General features: G+C 41.4%; 2 protein-coding genes across 2 annotated transcripts; both read right to left on the bottom strand.

Moving 5' to 3' along the window:
* Positions 1-440: 440 nt before the first annotated feature.
* On the bottom strand, positions 441-1,202 carry LOC124132779 (neuropeptide SIFamide receptor-like). Its single transcript, XM_048392890.1, has one exon. It carries the CDS (start codon positions 1,200-1,202, stop codon positions 441-443), a length of 762 nt encoding a protein of 253 aa, XP_048248847.1.
* Positions 1,203-9,818: 8,616 nt separating this feature from the next.
* Positions 9,819-19,929, bottom strand: LOC125378069 (basic proline-rich protein-like; the record flags this gene model as incomplete). Its single annotated transcript, XM_048392889.1, has 5 exons — positions 19,392-19,929; positions 19,258-19,335; positions 18,475-19,149; positions 17,506-17,991; positions 9,819-9,847 (listed from the first exon to the last, which is right to left on the bottom strand). Coding segments are annotated over exons 1-5 (1,806 nt in total), but the record flags the coding sequence as incomplete, so codon positions are not given.
* Positions 19,930-21,050: the final 1,121 nt, after the last annotated feature.

Here is a 21,050-nt window from a genome sequence, read left to right as displayed (position 1 = left end):
TGTGGTACGGGTCCATTGTTTGTACAAAAATATCAGTTGACAGTGATAAGAACTCAGACTGTTTTGTTAACTTGTCCAATAGATTAGATTTAGTCTATCATTGCATCGCCATTCAATATGCATCCTTGATGAGGCCCATCTCACACAGCTTGTGACGAAGATCCAGTTTCTGTACTTTTCTGCTGCTGATTGTTACGGAAGTATCAGATGACCTTTAATGGGTCTCTCGTGAAGGCTGCATCAGCTGATCAATAGAATCGTCCACGATAACTTTGACAGTTCACTGGGTCACTTGAGAGAGACAGCATGGGACTGACATTGAGCTCAAAGCGTGTAGCTTCATCCAATATATCACCTTTACTGATCAGGTTTACAATTATTCGTTCACGTTAAATGGGTGGTTTAGATAAGCACTTCTCGCTTGATCATTCAATAGTCCATCAGAGCATTGACATGGATCCAGTATCTTTGGCTTCATGAAGCGTATCACTACTACTGATGTTGTTACAAAACTCGCCGTTTACGTTCGACTGGTATCGCTTGAAAGCCAGTTTAACTTGACCATTTGAATAGTCCACCGTCATGTGCCGTGTGCTTGAATAATAATGGCTAAACAGGGAGCGATGGCGGTCAGATGAAGAAGCGCAAATTAGCATAAGTCGGATTCGAGCCCTTATCCTCTTGCTGAAGAGGCAATACACGAGAGGATTCATACAGCTGTTTGATGTGCCCAGCCACTGAGCAAGAGGGATCACGAAGTCCTGGATTGTCTTCATCTCATCGCTGAGGTCATGTGGTGGAAAGAAGTAGAGTCTTAGAGTAACAGCGTACAAAGGAAGCCAGGACAAGGCAAAGAGAAACACAACCACAGCTAACATTTTCACAACCTTGATCTTTGATTTCTGGATGACCCCCCGTTCTGTTGTTATACCTGGCGCGTCTCTGTTCCACACTTTAATGCCAATGAAGGAGTAACAAACAACAATGAAGCTGAGAGGAATAGCATAGCAGAAAAGAAAGATAGCGCCGAGGAAGAACTCTCTGTATTGTCCAGGTCTCGGCCAGCGCTGGATACAGACATATAGTAGCTGCAGGTTTGTTTGGTAGTCTACTTGGGTATAGTAAACAGCCCACGGCACCATGATGGATAAGGCCAGGATCCACACCACCGTCAATATCATGCGTGCGATACGCATTGTCATTTTGAATTTGAACACATAACAAATGGCAAGGTATCTGAAATAGAGAGAACCAATATTACCAAATGAACTTTAAAAAGCCATGTATTACAACAACGCAAACTCTGTCATATCTGCTTGAAATATGTGTGTATCTGATACATTAACATGTTTCAGGCGGAAGTAAATACATATTAATAATGAAGGAACTCATATTTGATGATGTCCCGCTCACAGGTTGAAATAAGGTATGTTAGAAAAATGGCGTAACCAAATCATGCCAGGACCGAAATTCCCAGTTTCCAAAGATAAATCGGTCGCTCCCATCATATCAAATAGACTAATCCTTGATCATGTGTGTGAATACGTCATACGTTTACTAGTGATGGTGATGACGAAACTAAATCATATCTCATATCATGCTTGATAATTATCATAGCGACATTATCGGTTGACGAAATTATACATTATGTTATTCTTTTAGCAGGATGTTACCTACAGCTATTAATAAGTATCTTGTTTGATGTCTCAATGGTTGACAGTTTTCGGTAATAATTGTCTTGATAATAATTTATGGCTTGCTCTAGCAATTACCCCTAAGCCATCACGTATAGAATGAATGTTTGATGTCTTGGAATTAATCAACAACTTCATATTACTCATAACTCAAGGGCGTCTCAACGTTGGTGAATATACATTGATATTTTGTAGTATGCAAATAAATAATTAACGAGGTGTACTACAGACTGTCTAAAAATAGGCAAACGCTGGAACCATTGCGAACTGAGTATTTTAAAATTTATACTTTACATACCTGTCTAAGGCAATTGCTGCCAAAGTATTGACCGACGCACACACGGAAATTCCTTGAAGGTATGGGACTGCCTTGCACATAAACGCTCCAAACCTCCATCCTGTGAACAATCAATAAATTGATATAAGTATTAATGAGGTAATCACACTCTATCAGTCCAATTATCGATGTCATAACTATGCGGATTTAAAAGTAGCTATCTAAAGCGGGGAACATACAATTCATAATGTTTGATATCCTCTGTCCACTTTGCTACTAGAAAAGATTTCCTTTTAAATTAAATATTTACAAACTTCATATGGGAATAGATAGATAATGTGCTTCCACAGGCTCCTTAAAACTTCGAAAGACATTGTGACGTGAATAGCACATTCCTGGCTAAGACCTTCTTTTGCTAACAAGTACTGTGACTTGAATACCCATTCCAAAATAACCTAATACATAATCTCCTTGCTGTAGAATGGAATTTTAAGAATATGTACATGATTCTGAGCGTTTTGAAAACAATAACTAAGACGTATGACTTACAAAAACTACGTGTAACTTTCACTTTGTTGCAAAAATATGTCATGGAGGGACAGTAAAACATTTGACAGATTTTCGAAAGCACATGTACCTGTGGGTCAGGAAACAAGGAATTGTGTTATCATATCTGACGTGTCGGTGAAAAATATTAAACAAAAATATACCTCTCAGTTGATTTTATCATTATATTTGATTTTCAATTGAAAAAATCTGAATTTCTAAAAGCATATCACATCCAAAATAGAGCTGTGCCCGGCGCTTTGTCAGCATTCAGAAATACTTCTATATAGTTTGATTTTTTTAATATAGTTTGATTTAAAGCTTTTCAAAGCTCAAAATAATGTTTCTCATAATCCACAACTCTTAGCCATCTTATCTTTGAAAATCAATACATTTGCTTTTTACATTTCAAATATGGTAGGGGTCATATGGTTGCAAATTCATTTTCCCGATTCTTCTCTGAACCAATTTATTTTTACATAACATTACCCAGCCACTGATTACCTTTGTACTTACCGTTGCGGGAATGATTAATGGTTACATAGACATCAACAAATTTTACAAGAGTTCTTTCAAATTTCAATTACATAAAAACAGACTCAGGATACTTACTTTCGCCCCTCAGTTTAGCATATTCGTCAGACACAACCTACATGTTAGTTCAAGAACCTGCACGAATTTGACGCCTTAGTGGAATCGATATAGATACCATCCCTGATACCATTGCTTGCGTGACTACCTATACTTGACTAAGAATATAATAAGGAAACAATTGTGACCGTAGACAGGAATGCTTGTCACGGAGCTGTGCTCCAGAAACCAGAACCAGAAGAATAAAGTAATAATGAAAACGTGGTAACAGATTCACATGTTTCTTACTGATAGCTAATTCTATCAATAGACGACACTATATAGAACCAAAATCTAAACTAACACTGCCATGGAGCAAAGATGAATTAAATCAGAGAAAATAAACAAGTTGATTTAGCTGAGCAACTGTCTAACAGTAATAAAGTGAGGATGGATAAAGCAACACTCTGACAAGCTATTGACAAGATTCATGGACAGCCAATAAAATCGGCTGCAACCAACTAACACTCTAATGAGAGAAGGGGGCACGGGTGGCCCAGTCGTCTAAGGCGCCGCGATTCGCTGTGCAGAGTTGCGTCCCTTGGGCACGCCAGAAACCTATGATTGTGGGTTCGAATCCCGGTTCGCCCCAATTATGTTTCTAGGTTTGTCAGCACCATACCCGTGCTCGTGGGTTTCACCGAAGTGGTAAACGTCTGAGACCTGCATCACTTCGGGCTTTCCTCCCACATTAAGCTGACACGCCGTGATATAACTGGAATACTGTTAAAAGCGGCGTTAAACCCAACTCACTCACTCACTCACTAATGAGAGAAAACCTTGGCTGGGTTAAATAGCGGGAAATAAACACAGAGGGCCTATCTCCAACGTAAGTCCTTTGGACTATTAAATAGATGGAAATCGCCTTAATATCAAACTAGTCTTATGGACATACAACTCACCCATTTAGACTTGTAAGGAAATTACAAATTTCCCAAAGATATATGACACTTGACCTAAGGAGTATCTTGTCTCCCAATCAGTAAAAATGCGTATTTGACCAAAAGAGTAACTTGACTTACAATTATAGTAAATAGGTATTTGACCTAAACTTGACAAACATTTAATAACCAAATCCAAGTTTCGAAGGACTCTCCTGTGGCATGACGACCCGCAAACGGTCTTACGAAACCTGTAGGTGAAGACACAAAACTTTGACAAGGATTTTATACGCACTTGTGGATCGGAGAGGACAACCTATCCTGGTCAGCCGGGATATGAAATAGCCTGGCGAGCTTAACAAAGTGTGTTTCATTACATCGGGATAACCCCACTAGCAAACTAACTACTAAACCAACACGGAAAATGCAAGTACCAAAATAAAGCGTTGACCATTAGCTATCCAACTTTATCACTTAACATTTACAACCAGGTGTAAGGTGGCAAAAATGACCATACTTAAATGAGAAATATGTACAATTACTAGCTAATCCTGTTTGAAAATCATAGTCACAAAAACACACTACCAACACATGAATAAGTAAGCAAACATATATGAAATAACATATATCAAATCAGTACAAGATAAAAGTGTGCCATTAAATCTCTAGAGAATGGAATATATGGGTCACTAACTCTCTGACAATGACTGTAAAAAAACTGGACAACGACGAATGCCAGACTTTGATGACGGAAGCCGGACAATTCAAGGAGAGGGGAGCTGTGCGGTCACTGGACCGTAACTAGGTTGGTTTTTCGACCCGGTGACAAAGCTGAATGTTTACCTATCCATCTCTTTATTATTAAACTATGTATTTAAGTATAATAATTAATGTTCAGCGCCTTTCAAATCGTATTTATCACATTTGTTTTTAGGTTTATGGTAAATATTTAATAGTCCTCATCAAATAATATCATAACTGAATTGTGTACGTAACGTTTAAATGATACATAGAAATAAAAATCTACAAAATATTTTGATGTATCACAGACTAGTTATATACGACGGTGATATATAAAAGTACTGAGTGCATGTTGATTAAAAGGTTGAGTGAATTTACTAGCATATCATATGTTAGAAGTTCAACTGGTTATGGATAAAGTTATTGAACAAGTGATATCCGCGCTCTACTTATGTAGTAACATAACCCATATGGCAAAAAGGATAGTCCAGCCATTTGACTTCTGTGTGATGTAATCAAGTTCCCAAACTTTCCTTTCGAGAAGACAAACGAACTTTCTGTATCAGTTTGTTTGTTTTGTTTAACGCAGCATTCAGCAACATTCCAGCTATATGGCGGCGGTCGGTAAAAAATCGAGTCTGGACCAGACAATCCAGTGATTGACATCATGAGCATCGGGATCGATGATATGTATCAACCAAGTCAGCGAGCCTGACCACCCGATCCCGTTAGTCGCCTTTTACGACAAGCATATTCGCCTTTTACGGCAAGTATGGGTTGCTGAAGACCTATCCTACCCCGGAATCTTCACGGGTCTTCTGTATCAGTAAACTATTATCCTGGAATTGGGGCAAACGCAATGTTCGAAACACTGAAGTGCGCATAATCAACACATGCATGTATCAGACTGACAGACAGGATGTTTCTGAATCAGAGGCCAAACGCATCAATAGTAATAGATACTTTTGATAGTTTAAGCTTTCGAGTTAAACTGTACATTACACTTGCTCTCGAAGCCTTACAATTTATTTTGCAACATTTACACATATACGATCGTAACACAATATCGTTATCGATGAAATCATAGAACCGCTGCGCATTTCATGATTTCCAAAATCATTAGATCCACGTCCAAATGTTTTCCATTGTATGCTTCACAGCAAGAGAAGTGTACATATTATTTTCACAATCAAGATGACGTTTAAGTTAGAAAGTACTTTACATTGTTTTACAATTTAATGGCCGCCATTCTTGTGATGCAGTCTTTCAATGGTCGTATACAGACATGAATAAAGCATTGTGATCACCTTTCTGTTTAATCCACACGGAACCAAATCCATATCTAAATTACGTACTGTAATATTAACATGTGTTGCCAAGTTGCGATTAATAACAAATAGCAACATTTTATAACGATGGTGCAGGTACTACTCAACAAGCGAAGCCAATATATAATGCATTCTCCAGATACATAATATGCATTGGATGCCTTCCAGTTTTCCCGCCCGTGTTGTTTAACGCCGCATTCAGCAAATATTCCTGCTATATGACGATGGCCTGTACGTTATCGAGTGTGTACCTGATACTGTATTGACTGATGTTGTAAACAACCTACCACACCTTCGGGGTACCATGACAAAGAGTCAACCAGGTCACCGAGCTTGACAATCCGATCTATTATGTCACCTCTTACGACCTACATAGGCTACCGTGGATCTATTCTGACCCGGAAGTTTCCCGAGGTGTCTGTGGCCTAACCTGACCCCAAGAAAAACATGTAGCCTTATGAAAATAAGTACATGGTAAAGCGAGACAAGTGGACGTGTTGTGTAGGTTGTTCTCTGCACCAGTGCTCCCTTGACGTTGCTCAGAAGCTCAATCCTACTTACGAAGGCTTGCTTCAAAACATCATGCCAGTATCAGATTAATTACAGCCCTGTGGAATCGGAAGTCACGATGCCTAATTGTCGGGGATTCTCTCAAGATGATTTTACGCCTCTAAGAATAATTTGTTCGCCTGCATTAACGTCAATTATTGCTCAAATGACCGACACTTTTGTTGTAGTATGACCTTCTTCATACGTTTCTGAACATATACGGGTCAGGCTGATTGGAAATCGATGGCAACTGCGAGATGACATTGCAAGCAGGCAATTGACGTCTGATGTGTGCCCCTTATAACATGGAGTGACGTCGACTGCTGTGTACAGATTTCATAAAGTGATGACATTACTTCCTCGTAATAAATTTCTTTACGAAACAGCTTTATGGTGGGGCAGCATACACTCAACCGTTCGCCAACACCTGGTGTCATCACTGGTTGATGGTGATTCATGAACACATGCTCATAATATAGTTGGAATCATACAATGGACTGCTTCCAGCAGAAATTTCTTTTTTACGCTTTGATTACGAAATAGTCAATTTGCACTGTCTGTATGTGTTCTGGACAAGGCCCGTATGCATAAGATGGGCACTAATCTTATTGTCCACAGTTAGCTTTTGAGCATCCACGAAGGCAAAGATAATCTTCATGATATATATTGTCATGTCTTGAGAAACATACTGTGGGACACGCCCGTCAAGCCTAAATCTTGGGCCCTTCGCCTTAGTGCTCGACTGAAGTGAAAGAAACAGCCCTTGATTTCAGCATCAGGAAAATCGGGCTCCTCGACATGGATGACTGCAAATTCTAAGTCTGTTTTTAACCCTGGCTAGGGGAAAAATTTACGACCTACATAGCTGCTGATGCACATATCTATCATGGCTAAACAATCTGCGGCAGGTAAGATTGATTGGTTGTAGCAGTTTAACGCCACACTCCTCAGGACGCCTTCCGCCTTAACAATTTTGGCTGACCTGGTCATGTGTTTGAGTAGGGCACACATTGCAAGTTTTAGTATTGATAAAATGTCTGTTTAAAAAAAATAAATATTTGATATTATTTGATTTTTGATTGTTAGAAATCGATAAAAAGGTTCCTTGGCTGCTCTAGATGTGTTTACAAAAGTTCGAATAGTTGGCGATGTATTTGGTATCTGCTATTTGAAGTGTATGCAACTGATCTTTTGTGAAGTAAGCTACGATCTTTTTGACCTCTCCAACACTGAAGGGAAGAAAGGTATGTTCTCACAGTCCATTTCCCAAGGAGATAAACATCAGTTCTGATCTGAGGCAAAACTGGAACTGTCTTGCTTTGGTAACGGTAGAAGGTACTCCTCATACTGGACTTGTCTTAAACCGACCATACCTAATATGTCAAGAGTCAAGTCAGCACTTACATGAAAATACTGAGCTGGAAGATCCAGGGTATTTTAATAATGAATTTAATTGGATTACTTATACCAACTGTGATCATTGTCTTAGTTTGTGGCCTTGGGAATGTTCACCCACTCTATCTGCAGTGATTGTGCTAACTGTCGGGGGTTATGTTGTTGTTGCTGACGTGCTCGCAGTCGTTGATCCAGTGCATCCCATGAATGTTCGATTGGGTTTAAATCTAAAAACCTGGATGGCCATCGTAGGACCTGGATGTTGTGATTCCTTACAAAGGCTGTTGTCAGTATTGCCGTGTAAGGTCGGGCGATGTCTTGTTGGAAAATGATGTTCGCTTGTTGCATCATGGGAAGGACATGTGGCCGAAGAATCTCATCGGTGTAACGTTATGCCGTTAAATTTCCCAGAATGTTCACCAAGTCTGTTCTGCCAGTGTAGGAGATGTCTTCCCACATTATCACACCACCACCACCAAATATGGCCACTTCCTGTATTCAGTTTCGTACATAGCGTTCCCTTCGTTGATTTCTGAGGGGAAGAATAAATCCCTTATACCCCGCTTCGAAGCAAAAAACCGTACGCTTTTTTCACGGTAAAGAAAGTCACGTAATGTGGCACAAGTTAACCTCGGCTCGATTTAACAACTGTTTTCTATCAATTATGAATTTGTGGAATTCTTTTATAATGTCATATGAAAACATGTCGGTAAGATAAATTCGTTTTAGTGGTATCACTCAGGGTACATGTGATTTTATGCATCCTGCGTATGGTTGTATACCACGAGCCGGAGGCGATACTGCTTCACAGAAACGGAGAAGTACCTCTGTGTTTGTATCACATTGTATTGCCGTGTCTTTTCATCGGAGTATCCCGCTTGTTAACGTCTTAGACGTTTTTCACCTTGGTTAAACCTACGGCCTTTGGTATTATGCTGACGAACCAAGAAACATAATCTAGGTGAACCGGGACTCAAACCTGCGATCATAGGTTTCCGGAACGCAACTGAGGGATGCATCCGTGCGCAGCGAAATGCTGCGCCTTCGATGACTGGGCCACCCGTGTCCTCATTGCCTCGTAAACATCGGTCGTATGACAGATTTGTTCAAATATAATTAAAGAATGGAGTATTTATCCATGAATACACAAACACGTAACACTGACGAGAACATGTACTTTGCGTCTGGCGCTCCAAATGAACAAAAATGTCAAACTTGAAGAATAACCCAGCACTGAAATGTGTTTTCAATTGGAGTTAAGATTGAAAAGCAAGGTATTTATAGAACTGTAAATGCGAAGTGGGAATTATTGTTCATTGTAGCATATCATTTGCTGAAAAAGTTGATTTATGTTCATGTAGTAATCTTGAACGAAATGGCTTCGCATTATGCCACAGCTTTCCGTGAATACGTACGTCTGACTCGAGGACCTTCATCTGAGTGACATTATTTTGAAGGCGTTTCCACGGAAAAATACAGCTTTAATACAAATATACATCTATCCTTGCATATTTTGCTTCACTGTGTGGTCTTTACAATCGCAAAGGATTCGTATCAGCAAATATTTAAATCTGAAAGATCTTTTTTTCTCGTGAAAGCGGGCATCTCATTTTCAGCTACTTGAACGAAATTTTCTTTTTAAGACCAGTGGAGGACATTACCAAATTTTTCTTTTTTAATTTAACCTTGTACTATCGTGATTGTGGAAGTAAATACGTGACTTACCTGTGCATGTATTTGTGATGGGTGCCACCGGTGAACACCTGGTGTCATCACTATAAGACATTGATTCATAAATACATATTTTTTATTAATCATGTACATATAGTCAGAATCGTTCTGTAGCAGATATCTTTTGGTATGGAAAGGGTTTTCTCGCTTTTAATACTGTCATTAAAAAAATACTGAAGAACAATGACTCTGTAGTTTGAGATCCAAATGATGCAGTTCATCTTTAAGAATTTGAATTCAGCATTGGCAGATATCGATAATGTTTAATGTTGAAACATGTCATATTGTACTTGAAAATAAAAGCGACACAACTATTTCCATATTCATAAAACATCTCTGCCAAAAGCAAAGTCAATTTCCGATTCCGACTATATCAAGAGCATGTGTTAATAAATCACTATGAAATAGTGCTGATGCCAGGTGTTCGTGAATAGGTGAGCGTATCCAGGCCCGCAGGTGGTACCCGTCATAAACACATGCAAAGGCAAATGAATTGCCTGAAAACCGACAGGAACAAACGTGTATGTACAAGTCAAAATAGGTATTGCATCGGACATACGTTTGTGTCACTGATGGGTCAAATTCGGGAATGTCCTCAACATAAAGTTATGTCACTGTTTTGGTAATCGAATTGTCCATTGTCATTCTATAAGGGCGTGTCGTGTCTGGGTCAAAACACCTTCCATATATCAGCAATCGATGCCACACTAGATAATGTTATTGCTAAATGATTGTGTTTCAAGTATTCTTGTCACAGGCGAACATATTAAGCCGAAGCGCCAGTCGGAATTCTTTGTCCTTGACTTGGAGACTAACTCTAGTTCAATTATGTTTCCGATTTACTGCTATCGGAGTGTGTTTAATTTCCTCTGTCCTGGAAAGAGAGTTTATTAATGTCGGTTGCAGCCTGTGTGATACATCAGTATTAATCTGAATCTTGCCATTGAATCAGTTACACAGTGAACTGGGAGTTCCAGAATTCATTGTTTAGTCAACAGCATGTTAGCTCAACTTTTTAAATCAATAGGATACAGATGCAAACACGATGTTGTTTTAGTTCCGGAGCAGTGAAGTAATTTAAAAATGATTCCAATAATGATAAGATGCATCTTGGTGTTTACGTATATTATTTTTCAAATACTGACGACCACTACTGGTACCATTAAACGCTGATTATTAAAAAAAACCTGTTATAACCAAGGGGTATTCTTATTCGTAGCTCTGTCACAATAAGAGAGTGAGTTATTTTACATCAAGCTTCGCATCGGCAAAATTTCAGGCATATAGCGACGAAATCAATATATATTCATTAAAGCAACGTACAGTGAAGTATTTAATTACATGTATCAAAGAAGTAATATTATTGTGTGTTTGCTGTTTAACGTCGCACTCGTCGACTAGATAATCCTGTGATTGACATCATGAGCATCGATCTACCCAATTGGGATACGATGACATGCATCAACCAAGTTAGTGACCCTGAATTCCCGATCCTGTTAGTCGCCTTTTACAACAATCATAGGTTGCTGAAGACCATAAAAGTAAAGACACCTACCTATACAGACAGATGCATAATTTCTATAATAATCCTGATAAAAACATGAAAAGATTTAAATAAACCTCCTTGGGATTGCAATGTGCACGCAGTAGATCTAAATCTTTTCCAAACAATTTGATGGAGATTCAAAACAAACTTAAACAGTGAAAAGGAAGCCAACGAGCGATAACCAAAGGCTGGAAGTCATAACGTAACACGTGATCTAAACACGTCACATTGGAGTTTACTTTCTTCATGGTACACCAGCGTTATAATTACGAGTTAGGACTTCGGTGCAATGACACTAAAAATAGTACGTTGACGTAAGTTTCATTTTGCGATGAAGCAACGCTTGGAATGACTCATGATTTCTACCTCTAAGCTTCTCGACTGCAATCGATATTTGAGATCAAACGAAGACAGGTTTATTAATCTCTACATGTGGCTGTATTCTAGATACGTTATTACTGTATGGCTTTTATTAATAAATTACGCCATACGTATTTAAATTTTACCAAATTTAATGACTTGCGAAAGATGCAGTTACTGAAACAGTAAATCTGAACATGTTTATCGAGCTCTTACACGTTTACCACTTTTTGTAAGCCCCGATCATGAGTAAGGATTTATATACCATTCGAAACCCTGACCTGAGGATCCTGGCACAGACAGAAACGGGTGCATGCTAGTCATGTAAATAATCGACAAGCAACGACACAAACTGCTGGAACATCCAGCATCAAACCAGCCAGGACACACCAATCTTCATTATTCTGTTTTTACGGTAAACATGCAATGGGGTGCTTAAGTTATTTCAGTATTCCAACGGGGACGTTGCAAGAATTTTACTTTTTCAAGTGACGGGAGAGACTAAATACGGCAATGTATTCACCAGAATTGATTCTGATAAATCCTTTGCCCAGAGCTATGGATTTATTGCCCGCTGGAGATGAGAATTCAAGTTACTTGATGGTGAACTATAGACTATCACTTATAACAGACAAGGTTGTGACCGTTGATCGTAAATCACAAAAAAAAGTTCATGGAGATTAGCGTTGTTTTACATCACTATTTGCGCAGCCGGATTTCCAAGAAAATAACCATTGGACACAAGTACACACAGTCAATGCATAATATTTAGTTTCAGCAAGGAAACCATGGCATGAGGATTTACAACAAAACTTCTTTGTTCACTGACATGAAATCACATTTGCCTCCAACTACTTTCATAACCAAGCTTAGGTACATGAAAACAAAAGATGACGTATGTTATGTCCTAAGCAAGACAAGCTAGAGAAAAGAAATGTTGAGGACACTACAGTGACAGCAGGGTACAACTACGTACAGGTCACGCCAGAGGCATCTCAACACGCCAAAGGTGAAGCCTTAAGCCCTCCTCCCGGTACTTAACATATAAACTGTGTTGAGACAACGGTCATAAAAAACACGTACGTATACCGTCCTTAATAGTACTGTGGTCTTCTAACCATGTCCTCAAGATATACCCCTCATCCGAAGATCAACGTGGCATCAATGGTAATGAGGACGATGAAAATACTCTTGTCTGCTGACAAACGGTCGACACGCCTGTGCATATATTGACGCACCCAACAGACAATGCAATGTCTGAGGTTATTGTATTACACTTAAATTGACATAAGGTACCTACAGTGCACACGAATTGAAGATGTTGTGTCCATGTTATTAGTGGTGTGAGACGATATTGCTGACATTGACACGGCGTGGTATTTGCTCACCCACCAAAACAAAATTTGGTTACAGAGTCTTGACAACATAGTATGTCAAGTGTTGTCACAATTGGTTCCTTACGAATGTCCCTAGAGACGTTTGTAACCTTTTCTAGTAACATCTCTCTTGACTGTTTAGTATGATCTGTACGGACGCACATGTCGGTACAAATTATGTTATACTAAGTACTCAAAGATTCATATTAATATTTTACTATCGATACAATAAATTATCAAGAAAGAAATAATACGATTCAGTTTATCTTACGTCTTTACAACAGGTGCAAAAACGTTTCATCTTTAATAAAACATCTCATTTTATCATGTCAGATGGCTGGTTTAGAGAAAACACATACAAACTTAAACAAGTAAGTAAACTTTAACATTCACCTTTGTCGTCACCAACTAGCAGCCCTATTCTAAAAGTTGAAATGAGATGTGTTTTATTTTTACATGTATCAAAGTCCGTGTCTTTGAAAGTTTGACCATTACACCGGTACCATGATGGTCAGCTGTATGGCTTGACATTGACAGTTAATTGACATGTTTTATGATAGAAACCAACGTAATAAAGCACCAATACACGCCACCTCGTGTCAGCCCGTGTTATACGGAATCAAAATCAAATTTAAAGCTTTCCCGAACTCCTCATCCCAAATGAGTATGGTTTGTTAGTCACGTACATGTATTATTGTATTATACCAATCAATACTCAACATCGTGCTTAAACAAGAAAAGAGCGTTATCACTATTCCCCGCCATGAGTGAGTGAGTGAGTTGGGTTTAACACCGCTTTGGATACTATTCCATATATATATCTATCCCATCAGCTTAAAAAAGAGATAAGGACTAGGGTGGCTCTACATGCATATAATGGGAAAATCTGACAAAATTAAAAACTGTTCAACCTTTCTCTGAAATAATAATTTAGAGCACCAATTTTCGACCTCTTGAGGTTTAGAATTCTTGATAAGTATAGATTCTCTAAGAAACGCTTGCGAAGTTTCCTTGAAGTAACTTCAGTACCTGTCCCCAATGCAGACACTGTGCACTGAGGATCAAGGTCGGTTATTGTGTAAGAAATATTTTAAGGCATCTGTCTTGAACTCTTGTATTGATAATTATCTCTTAGATAAGCATGGAAACTTTCATTCCTCTCACGTCAGTAGTTTCTGAGAAAACTTGTCCCCATTTCCCGAAATATGCACTAAGTTGAAAAACACGGAGCAAAGGTCATTACTCTGTAAAAAATGAATTGAAGACACAGATTTGGGTGACCTTTTTGCAACATATATATGATTTGAACATGGTATGAGTTAGCCTCATGAAGATTATAAAATACAATGGCAACTATGATATATGTGGACGGACACAGTTTGAATGAATGAGTAATATGGTTTTACGCCACTTTGAGCAATATTACGGTTTTAACCACAAAGATACCCACCTCGATTTATTAAAGAAATCTGAGCTGAAAGAAAACAACCTGTTACCAAATTGCCAATTTCGAATTTACTTTTGGAGTTTCCCTTTTCAAGATCTCCTCAAAGAATAAACATTTAATAATACAACGAGCGACATCCTCGAGAAGTAATAATATCGATACAATGCAATAATGTTCTTTGATGTTAAGGATGAATGGGAATTAATTGAATGAGAATGTGAATCCTGTATAATACACACAACAACATTAACCTTTTGCAGTGAATAGGATGTTTCCAGCAGCTATATGTCATCGTAAATATTGAGTTTTTAGTCAAAAGGCTTCCAGGTGTTCTTAAAATGTCACCCATATACTGAAACTTTAATGGAGTTTAAAGATATTGCAAATCCGACTTTGTCTGTTTGGTCAACTACATTCATCTCCCTTGAAAGTGCTTATCGCTCTTTATGACTTTTCATATTCAGGACTGCTTCCGTGGTCTAGTGGATAGAGCGTCTGCCCGGAGAGCGGAAAGTCGGTGGTTCGATCCTCGTCCGCGTCAAATCTTAAAAATTGTACTTGTAATCCCTCTTGGCCTTAAGGGAAAACGAAAACAGAAACTGGTCTGCTCGTCGTCAGTATACTGTATTTGAGTGGGGTATCCGTGATAACTGCGGCTTGGTATATCAATGGTTATAGCTGGCACTAAAAAGCTGGCATTAGGACTAGGCCAAGCACACACACACACATGCACATACACCCGTACACACACACACACACACACACACTCACTCACTCACTCACTCACTCACTCACTCACGTACATACACATCTTTGGCGCGACGTTAAACCCCATTTCACCTACAATCATGCACGTCGCTTTTCAGTTAAAATAATCTTGAACGCGACAATGTACCCCATTTCACCTAACCATCTTTATATGTTGTCATGAACTTCTGGCTTTAAAATACATGTACATTGTTTATTCATAAAACAAAAAAATATTCATTAAGAAAAAGCCTACTTGTTAAAAGTATAATGGCAAAAGCGTAAATATAAAATATAGAAAAGGGAATTAAGATCGATTGCCAATGATAAAAGCTTGGAAATATGCGATGAAATATTCATGTAAATACTACATCTCGTTCTTAGTTTGTCATATTTCATATGAATGAAGGAGATATATCAAATATTGATCACATTAGCAGGCAATAACTAATATCTGTCAGTATAATGAGCTCACAGGTCAGTCTTTCGTGCCAGCTTGCCACTAAAGAGGTGATAACACATTCCTGCTATCACGTTAGGGCTTAATTGATTTTTGTTATAATGGCGTTATATGGGGAATATCAAGTAGAATAATGCCTAGTTAGTTTACTGATGAAAAAGACATGAACATACCGTCAAGTATTCGCGTTTTATTACCAACATTCTATGTTTGTGTTTTCAGAACAAGACATAACTTTTCCAGTACTTCCGAATAGTGATACTTAAACATACAAGTTAAAATCTTTGTGCTCTGAAACAATATCGGCGTCGTGCAGGGACACATTCAGACGTATTGGTCTAGCCTTGAGTACCGTTAATGGATTGTACACGACACTTTACTTACCGTTGAATAAGTTCGTCATTAGCGTGATCGGGAGACAGAAAATCGCCACCAAGAGATCCGATATGGCCAGATTAACCAGAAACACATACGTCGCTGAGTGAAACCGTTTGTCCTGACAGATAATAGCCACCACGCAGACGTTTCCTAAGACCGCCAATATAAAAACAATCCCGTATGCTAGAGATAAAACCACCACCATATATATTGGCTGCTTCACAAGAGCATAGAACTCCCCAGATCCGTAGGAAATAGTAGTGTTATTATAGACGTCCATTTTGAAAGTTTTTACTGGAAGTGATCTGTGCAACCAGTACTTAGCAGCATGACGCCAAGGTGGAACAGTTTGACGTCCGTGCCTGTCCGCGACTCAAGCGCCACTTGCGGAAAATAATCTTTTTTCAACAGCCGGCGCTGGTTCCAACACTCCTCGAGTTAATGATTTCAAATCCGTTGAATAACGTTTTATCGGGGTACAACAGTTTTCTTAGCAAACAAAGTGTCCTCTTGAAAACTTCCATAAGGACATTTCATTGTTTAACTGGAGTATTTAAATTGAATTCCGATATCACTGTTGGTGAAAATAGCTATGTTATAATAAAGAATGGTGTGGTTCACTGTGCTAAAGTCATAATTGTCCCACAGGCAGCATAATGACACACAATGCCTAGTGGCAGAGTTGTTGGTGAGTCCCGCCTTCATGCGTGGACGGCCTGCCGCTAATCATCATGTGACTGGCAACACTCCTTTGCACACAGCAACGTTAGATCCTCACTCTACTCTTATCTGCCGTCTGGTTCATTGTCAATTAAACGTACGGCCAGAAATGTAAGCTCGTCATCAGTCGTGGAAGCTTGAAGCTGGGGCTCAATTTCTCAAAGACAACTGCCCGTGGCAGGAATGCTTTTCTTAATGATTGAATTCCTCGAGGAAAGATCATATGATAGGAGGAAATATGCAGCGTTTGAAAGTAGGTAATTGATACTCTGTTAATCATAAAAGTTACAAAGCAGCTGCATCATTACCTCCTTGACACCACCAGCAACTACGCTTTGAATACGTTGTTGAATGGGACGTTCAAACATACAGCTAGGCGGAGAATATCAATAGCAAGTCAGTAGAGAGTAACACTAGTATATTTATATATATATATATGCTATGATGTGTATGCGAATACTAATACGTTTCATGTAGGCCTGAATACCACACAAACTATAAGAAAGAACTATGATGGTGATGAGGGTGGTAAAGTATGTGACTTAGTTGGCGATGTCGGTGAGAAACATGTTGGTGAATAAGGTGGTACGAGTATGCAGGTGGAGCTGTTTTTGCATTTGATTGTGAAGATCGAAGAGGTTGATCGGATTGTCCTATTGGTAGTAGCGGCAGTGGTTATTGGTGGTGGTGTAGGTGTAGGTGGCGGAGGTGGGGCTGCTGGTGGTATAGGTGAAGGAGGTGGTGTGGGTATTGGTGTAGGTGGAGGAGGTGGTGTGGGTATTGGTGTAGGTGAAGGAGGTGGTGTGGGTATTGGTGTAGGTGGAGGAGGTGGGGCTGGTGGTGGTATAGGTGAAGGAGGTGGTGTGGGTATTGGTTTAGGTGGCGGAGGTGGGGCTGCTGGTGGTATAGGTGAAGGAGGTGGTGTGGGTAGTGGTGTAGGTGGAGGAGGTGGGGCTGGTGGTGGTATAGGTGAAGGAGGTGGTGTGGGTATTGGTGTAGGTGGCGTGGGTGGAGCTGCTGGTGGTATAGGTGAAGGAGGTGGTGTGGGTATTGGTGTAGGTGGCGTGGGTGGAGCTGCTGGTGGTATAGGTGAAGGAGGTGGTGTGGGTATTGGTTTAGGTGGCGGAGGTGGGGCTGCTGGTGGTATAGGTGAAGGAGGTGATGTGGGTATTGGTGTAGGTGGCGTGGGTGGAGCTCCTGGTGGTATAGGTGAAGGAGGTGGTGTGGGTATTGGTGTAGGTGGCGTGGGTGGAGCTGCTGGTGGTATAGGTGAAGGAGGTGGTGTGGGTATTGGTGTAGGTGGCGTGGGTGGAGCTGCTGGTGGTATAGGTGAAGGAGGTGGTGTGGGTATTGGTGTAGGTGGCGTGGGTGGAGCTGCTGGTGGTATAGGTGAAGGAGGTGGTGTGGGTATTGGTGTAGGTGGCGTGGGTGGAGCTGCTGGTGGTATAGGTGAAGGAGGTGGTGTGGGTATTGGTGTAGGTGGCGTGGGTGGAGCTGCTGGTGGTATAGGTGAAGGAGGTGGTGTGGGTAGTGGTGTAAGTGGCGTGGGTGGAGCTGCTGGTGGTATAGGTGAAGGAGGTGGTGTGGGTATTGGTGTAGGTGGCGTGGGTGGAGCTGCTGGTGGTATAGGAGAAGAAGGTGTTGTGGATAGTGGTGTAGGTAAAGGAGGTGGGGCGGGTGGTGGTGTAGGCGGAGGAGGTGGTGTGGGCGGTGGTGTAGGTAAAGGAGGTGGGGCTGCTGGTGGAGGAGGTGGTGTATGTGGTGGTGTAGGTGGAGGAGGTGGTGTGGGTAGTGGTGTAGGTAAAAGAGGTGGGGCGGATGGTGGTGTAGGTGGAGGAGGTGGTGTGTGTGGCGGTATAGGTGGAGGAGGTGGTGTATGTGGTGATGTAGGTGGAGGAGGTGGTGTGGGTGGTGGTGTAGGAGGATAATGTTGGGCGGGGAGTGGTGTGTGTGGTGGTGTAGGTGGAGGAGGTGGTGTATGTGGTGATGTAGGTGAAGGAGGTGGTGTGGGTAGTGGTGTAGGTGGCGGAGGTGGGGCTGGTGGTGGTGTAGGTGGAGGAGGTGGTGTGGGTAGTGGTGTAGGTGGCGGAGGTGGGGCGGGTGGTGGTGTAGGCGGAGGAGGTGTTGTGGGTATTGGTGTAGGAGGATAATGTGGGGCGGGGGGTGGTATGTGTGGTGGAGGAGGTGGTGTATGTGGTGATGTAGGTGGAGGAGGTGGTGTGGGTATTGGTGTAGGTGGCGGAGGTGGGGCTGCTGGTGGTATAGGTGAAGGAGGTGGTGTGGGTGATGGTGTAGGAGGATAAGGTGGGTCGGGAGGTGGTGTGAGTGGTGGAGGAGGTGGTGTATGTGGCGGTGTGATAAGTAGGTGGGCTGGTAGTGGTGTAAGTTGAGGAGGTGGTGTATGTGGCGGTGTGATAAGTAGGTGGGCTGGTAGTGGTGTAAGTTGAGGAGGTGGTGTGGGTGGCGGTGTAGGTGGAGGAGGTGGTGTGGGTGGTGGTGTAGGTGGAGGAGGTGGTGTAGGTGGCGGTGTAGGAAACGGAGTTGGGCTGGTGTTGGTTTAAGTTGAGGAGGTGGTGTGGGTAGCGGTGTAGGTGGAGGAGGTGGTGTGGGTGGTGGTGTAGGTGGAGGAGGTGGAGTAGGGGGTGTTGTCGGTAGAGGAGGCGTTTGTGTAGGTGAAGGAGGTGGGGCTGGTGGTGGTGTAGGGTATGTAGGTGAAGGGGGTGGTGGGGATGGTGATGTAGAGTATGTAGGTGGAAGACGTGTTCTTGGTTGTGGTGGAGGTGAAGAAGGTGGGACGGTTGGTGGAGAAGGTGGACGTGAGGCTGACGGTGGTGTTGAGCATGTACATGTAGGTGAGGAAGTTGAGTGGATGGTGGAGGAGGTGGGGCTAGTGGTGGTGTAGGTAGAGGAGGTGGGGGCTGGTGGTGGTGTAGAGTATGTAGGTGGAGGAGGTTGCGTGGGTGACGGTGTAGTTGAAGGAGGTTTTTGGTGTGGATGACGGTGTAGGTGAAGGATTCGGGGAGGTTGGCGTTGTAAGTGAAGGAGATGATCTGTGGTTGGTGAAGTCGGTAGAGGTGGTGGAGAGGGTGCTGGGTGGGTAGATGGAGGCAAAAACAAAATCATTGTGTTTACATGGATTTGATGGAGTTCCAGGAGAATACCAATTTATCTGTATTGTTAAATGAATAACGATACCAAAAGAAACATATCCGTAACCCAACTTCCATGAACAGAAAGTATTTTATAAATATTAACTGCCTTCCACAACACCAATGAGGATTGGTCCACAACGTTAACCGTACAGTCGGTTTTGTCATTCAGCATATACTGAACAACAAAAGTTCCTGTGACATTGAATAAGATTGAATGCAAACTTATGTTTTTTACCAAATCTGAAACAAATAAAACAGATAAAAGACTCCTGTTAGTGTTCAAATGGTTTAATTTGCCATACTGACTTCAGAAAATGCGCGATTTCATGAAAAAAACATGAACATGCCAAAATGTCAATTTACAAATCAATAGCGTGTGTGTCCACCTCTGGTTGCGATGCAAGCAACACATCTTAGTCTCATGGAATGGGCCAGGCGTCGCACAAAGTCCTGTGGGATATCTGTCCATATCTTCTGGTGCGCGTTTCGAAGTTCCTGGAGTGTCTGTGGAATACGTGGTTGACGTCGAAGGCGCTGATCCATCTCATCCCACAGTTGCTCGATTGGTGAGAGATCAGGGGAGCGAGCCAGCCAGGGAATGACATGCACGTTGTTTTGTTGAAGAGAATCCTGAACAAGTCAAGCAATATGAGGCCGGGCGTTGTCATGTTGAAAGGTAATGCCTGTGCCATGAAGACGCAAAAACGGTAGAACAACAGGGCCAATGATCTCGTCGCGGTAGCGCTGTCCATTGAGATTTCCCTCTGCCACTTTCAAACGGGTCCTCTGTCTTGCTGTAATCCCACACCATACCATTACGCTGCCGCCCGCGAACCGATCTTCTTCCATGACACAATGATTGACGTAACGTTCACCTCGACGTCGGTACACTCGAATCCGTCCATCGCTGTGGCTGAGGTGAAAACGAGACTCGTCAGTAAATAGAACTTGTACCCACTACATGGCCGTCCAGGGTAGACGCTGTCTGCACCACTGTAGACGTGCTTGACGGTGGTTTCCTGTCAAAATGGGACGTCTGGCGGGTCTCCTGGCGACAATCCCTGCACATCTGAGGCTGCGACGTACGGTTTG

Source organism: Haliotis rufescens, unplaced genomic scaffold (genome assembly GCF_023055435.1).
Source record: "Haliotis rufescens isolate VD_foot unplaced genomic scaffold, xgHalRufe1.0.p SCAF_11, whole genome shotgun sequence".
NCBI lineage: Eukaryota > Metazoa > Mollusca > Gastropoda > Lepetellida > Haliotidae > Haliotis > Haliotis rufescens.
The sequence above is the reverse complement of the archived record's forward strand: the minus strand, read 5'-3'. Positions and strand labels throughout refer to the sequence as shown.

Excerpts from the sequence above, each read along its gene's own strand:
- LOC124132779 (XM_048392890.1), bottom strand. The coding sequence starts at position 1,202 with ATGACAATGCGTATCGCACGCATGATATTGACGGTGGTGTGGATCCTG.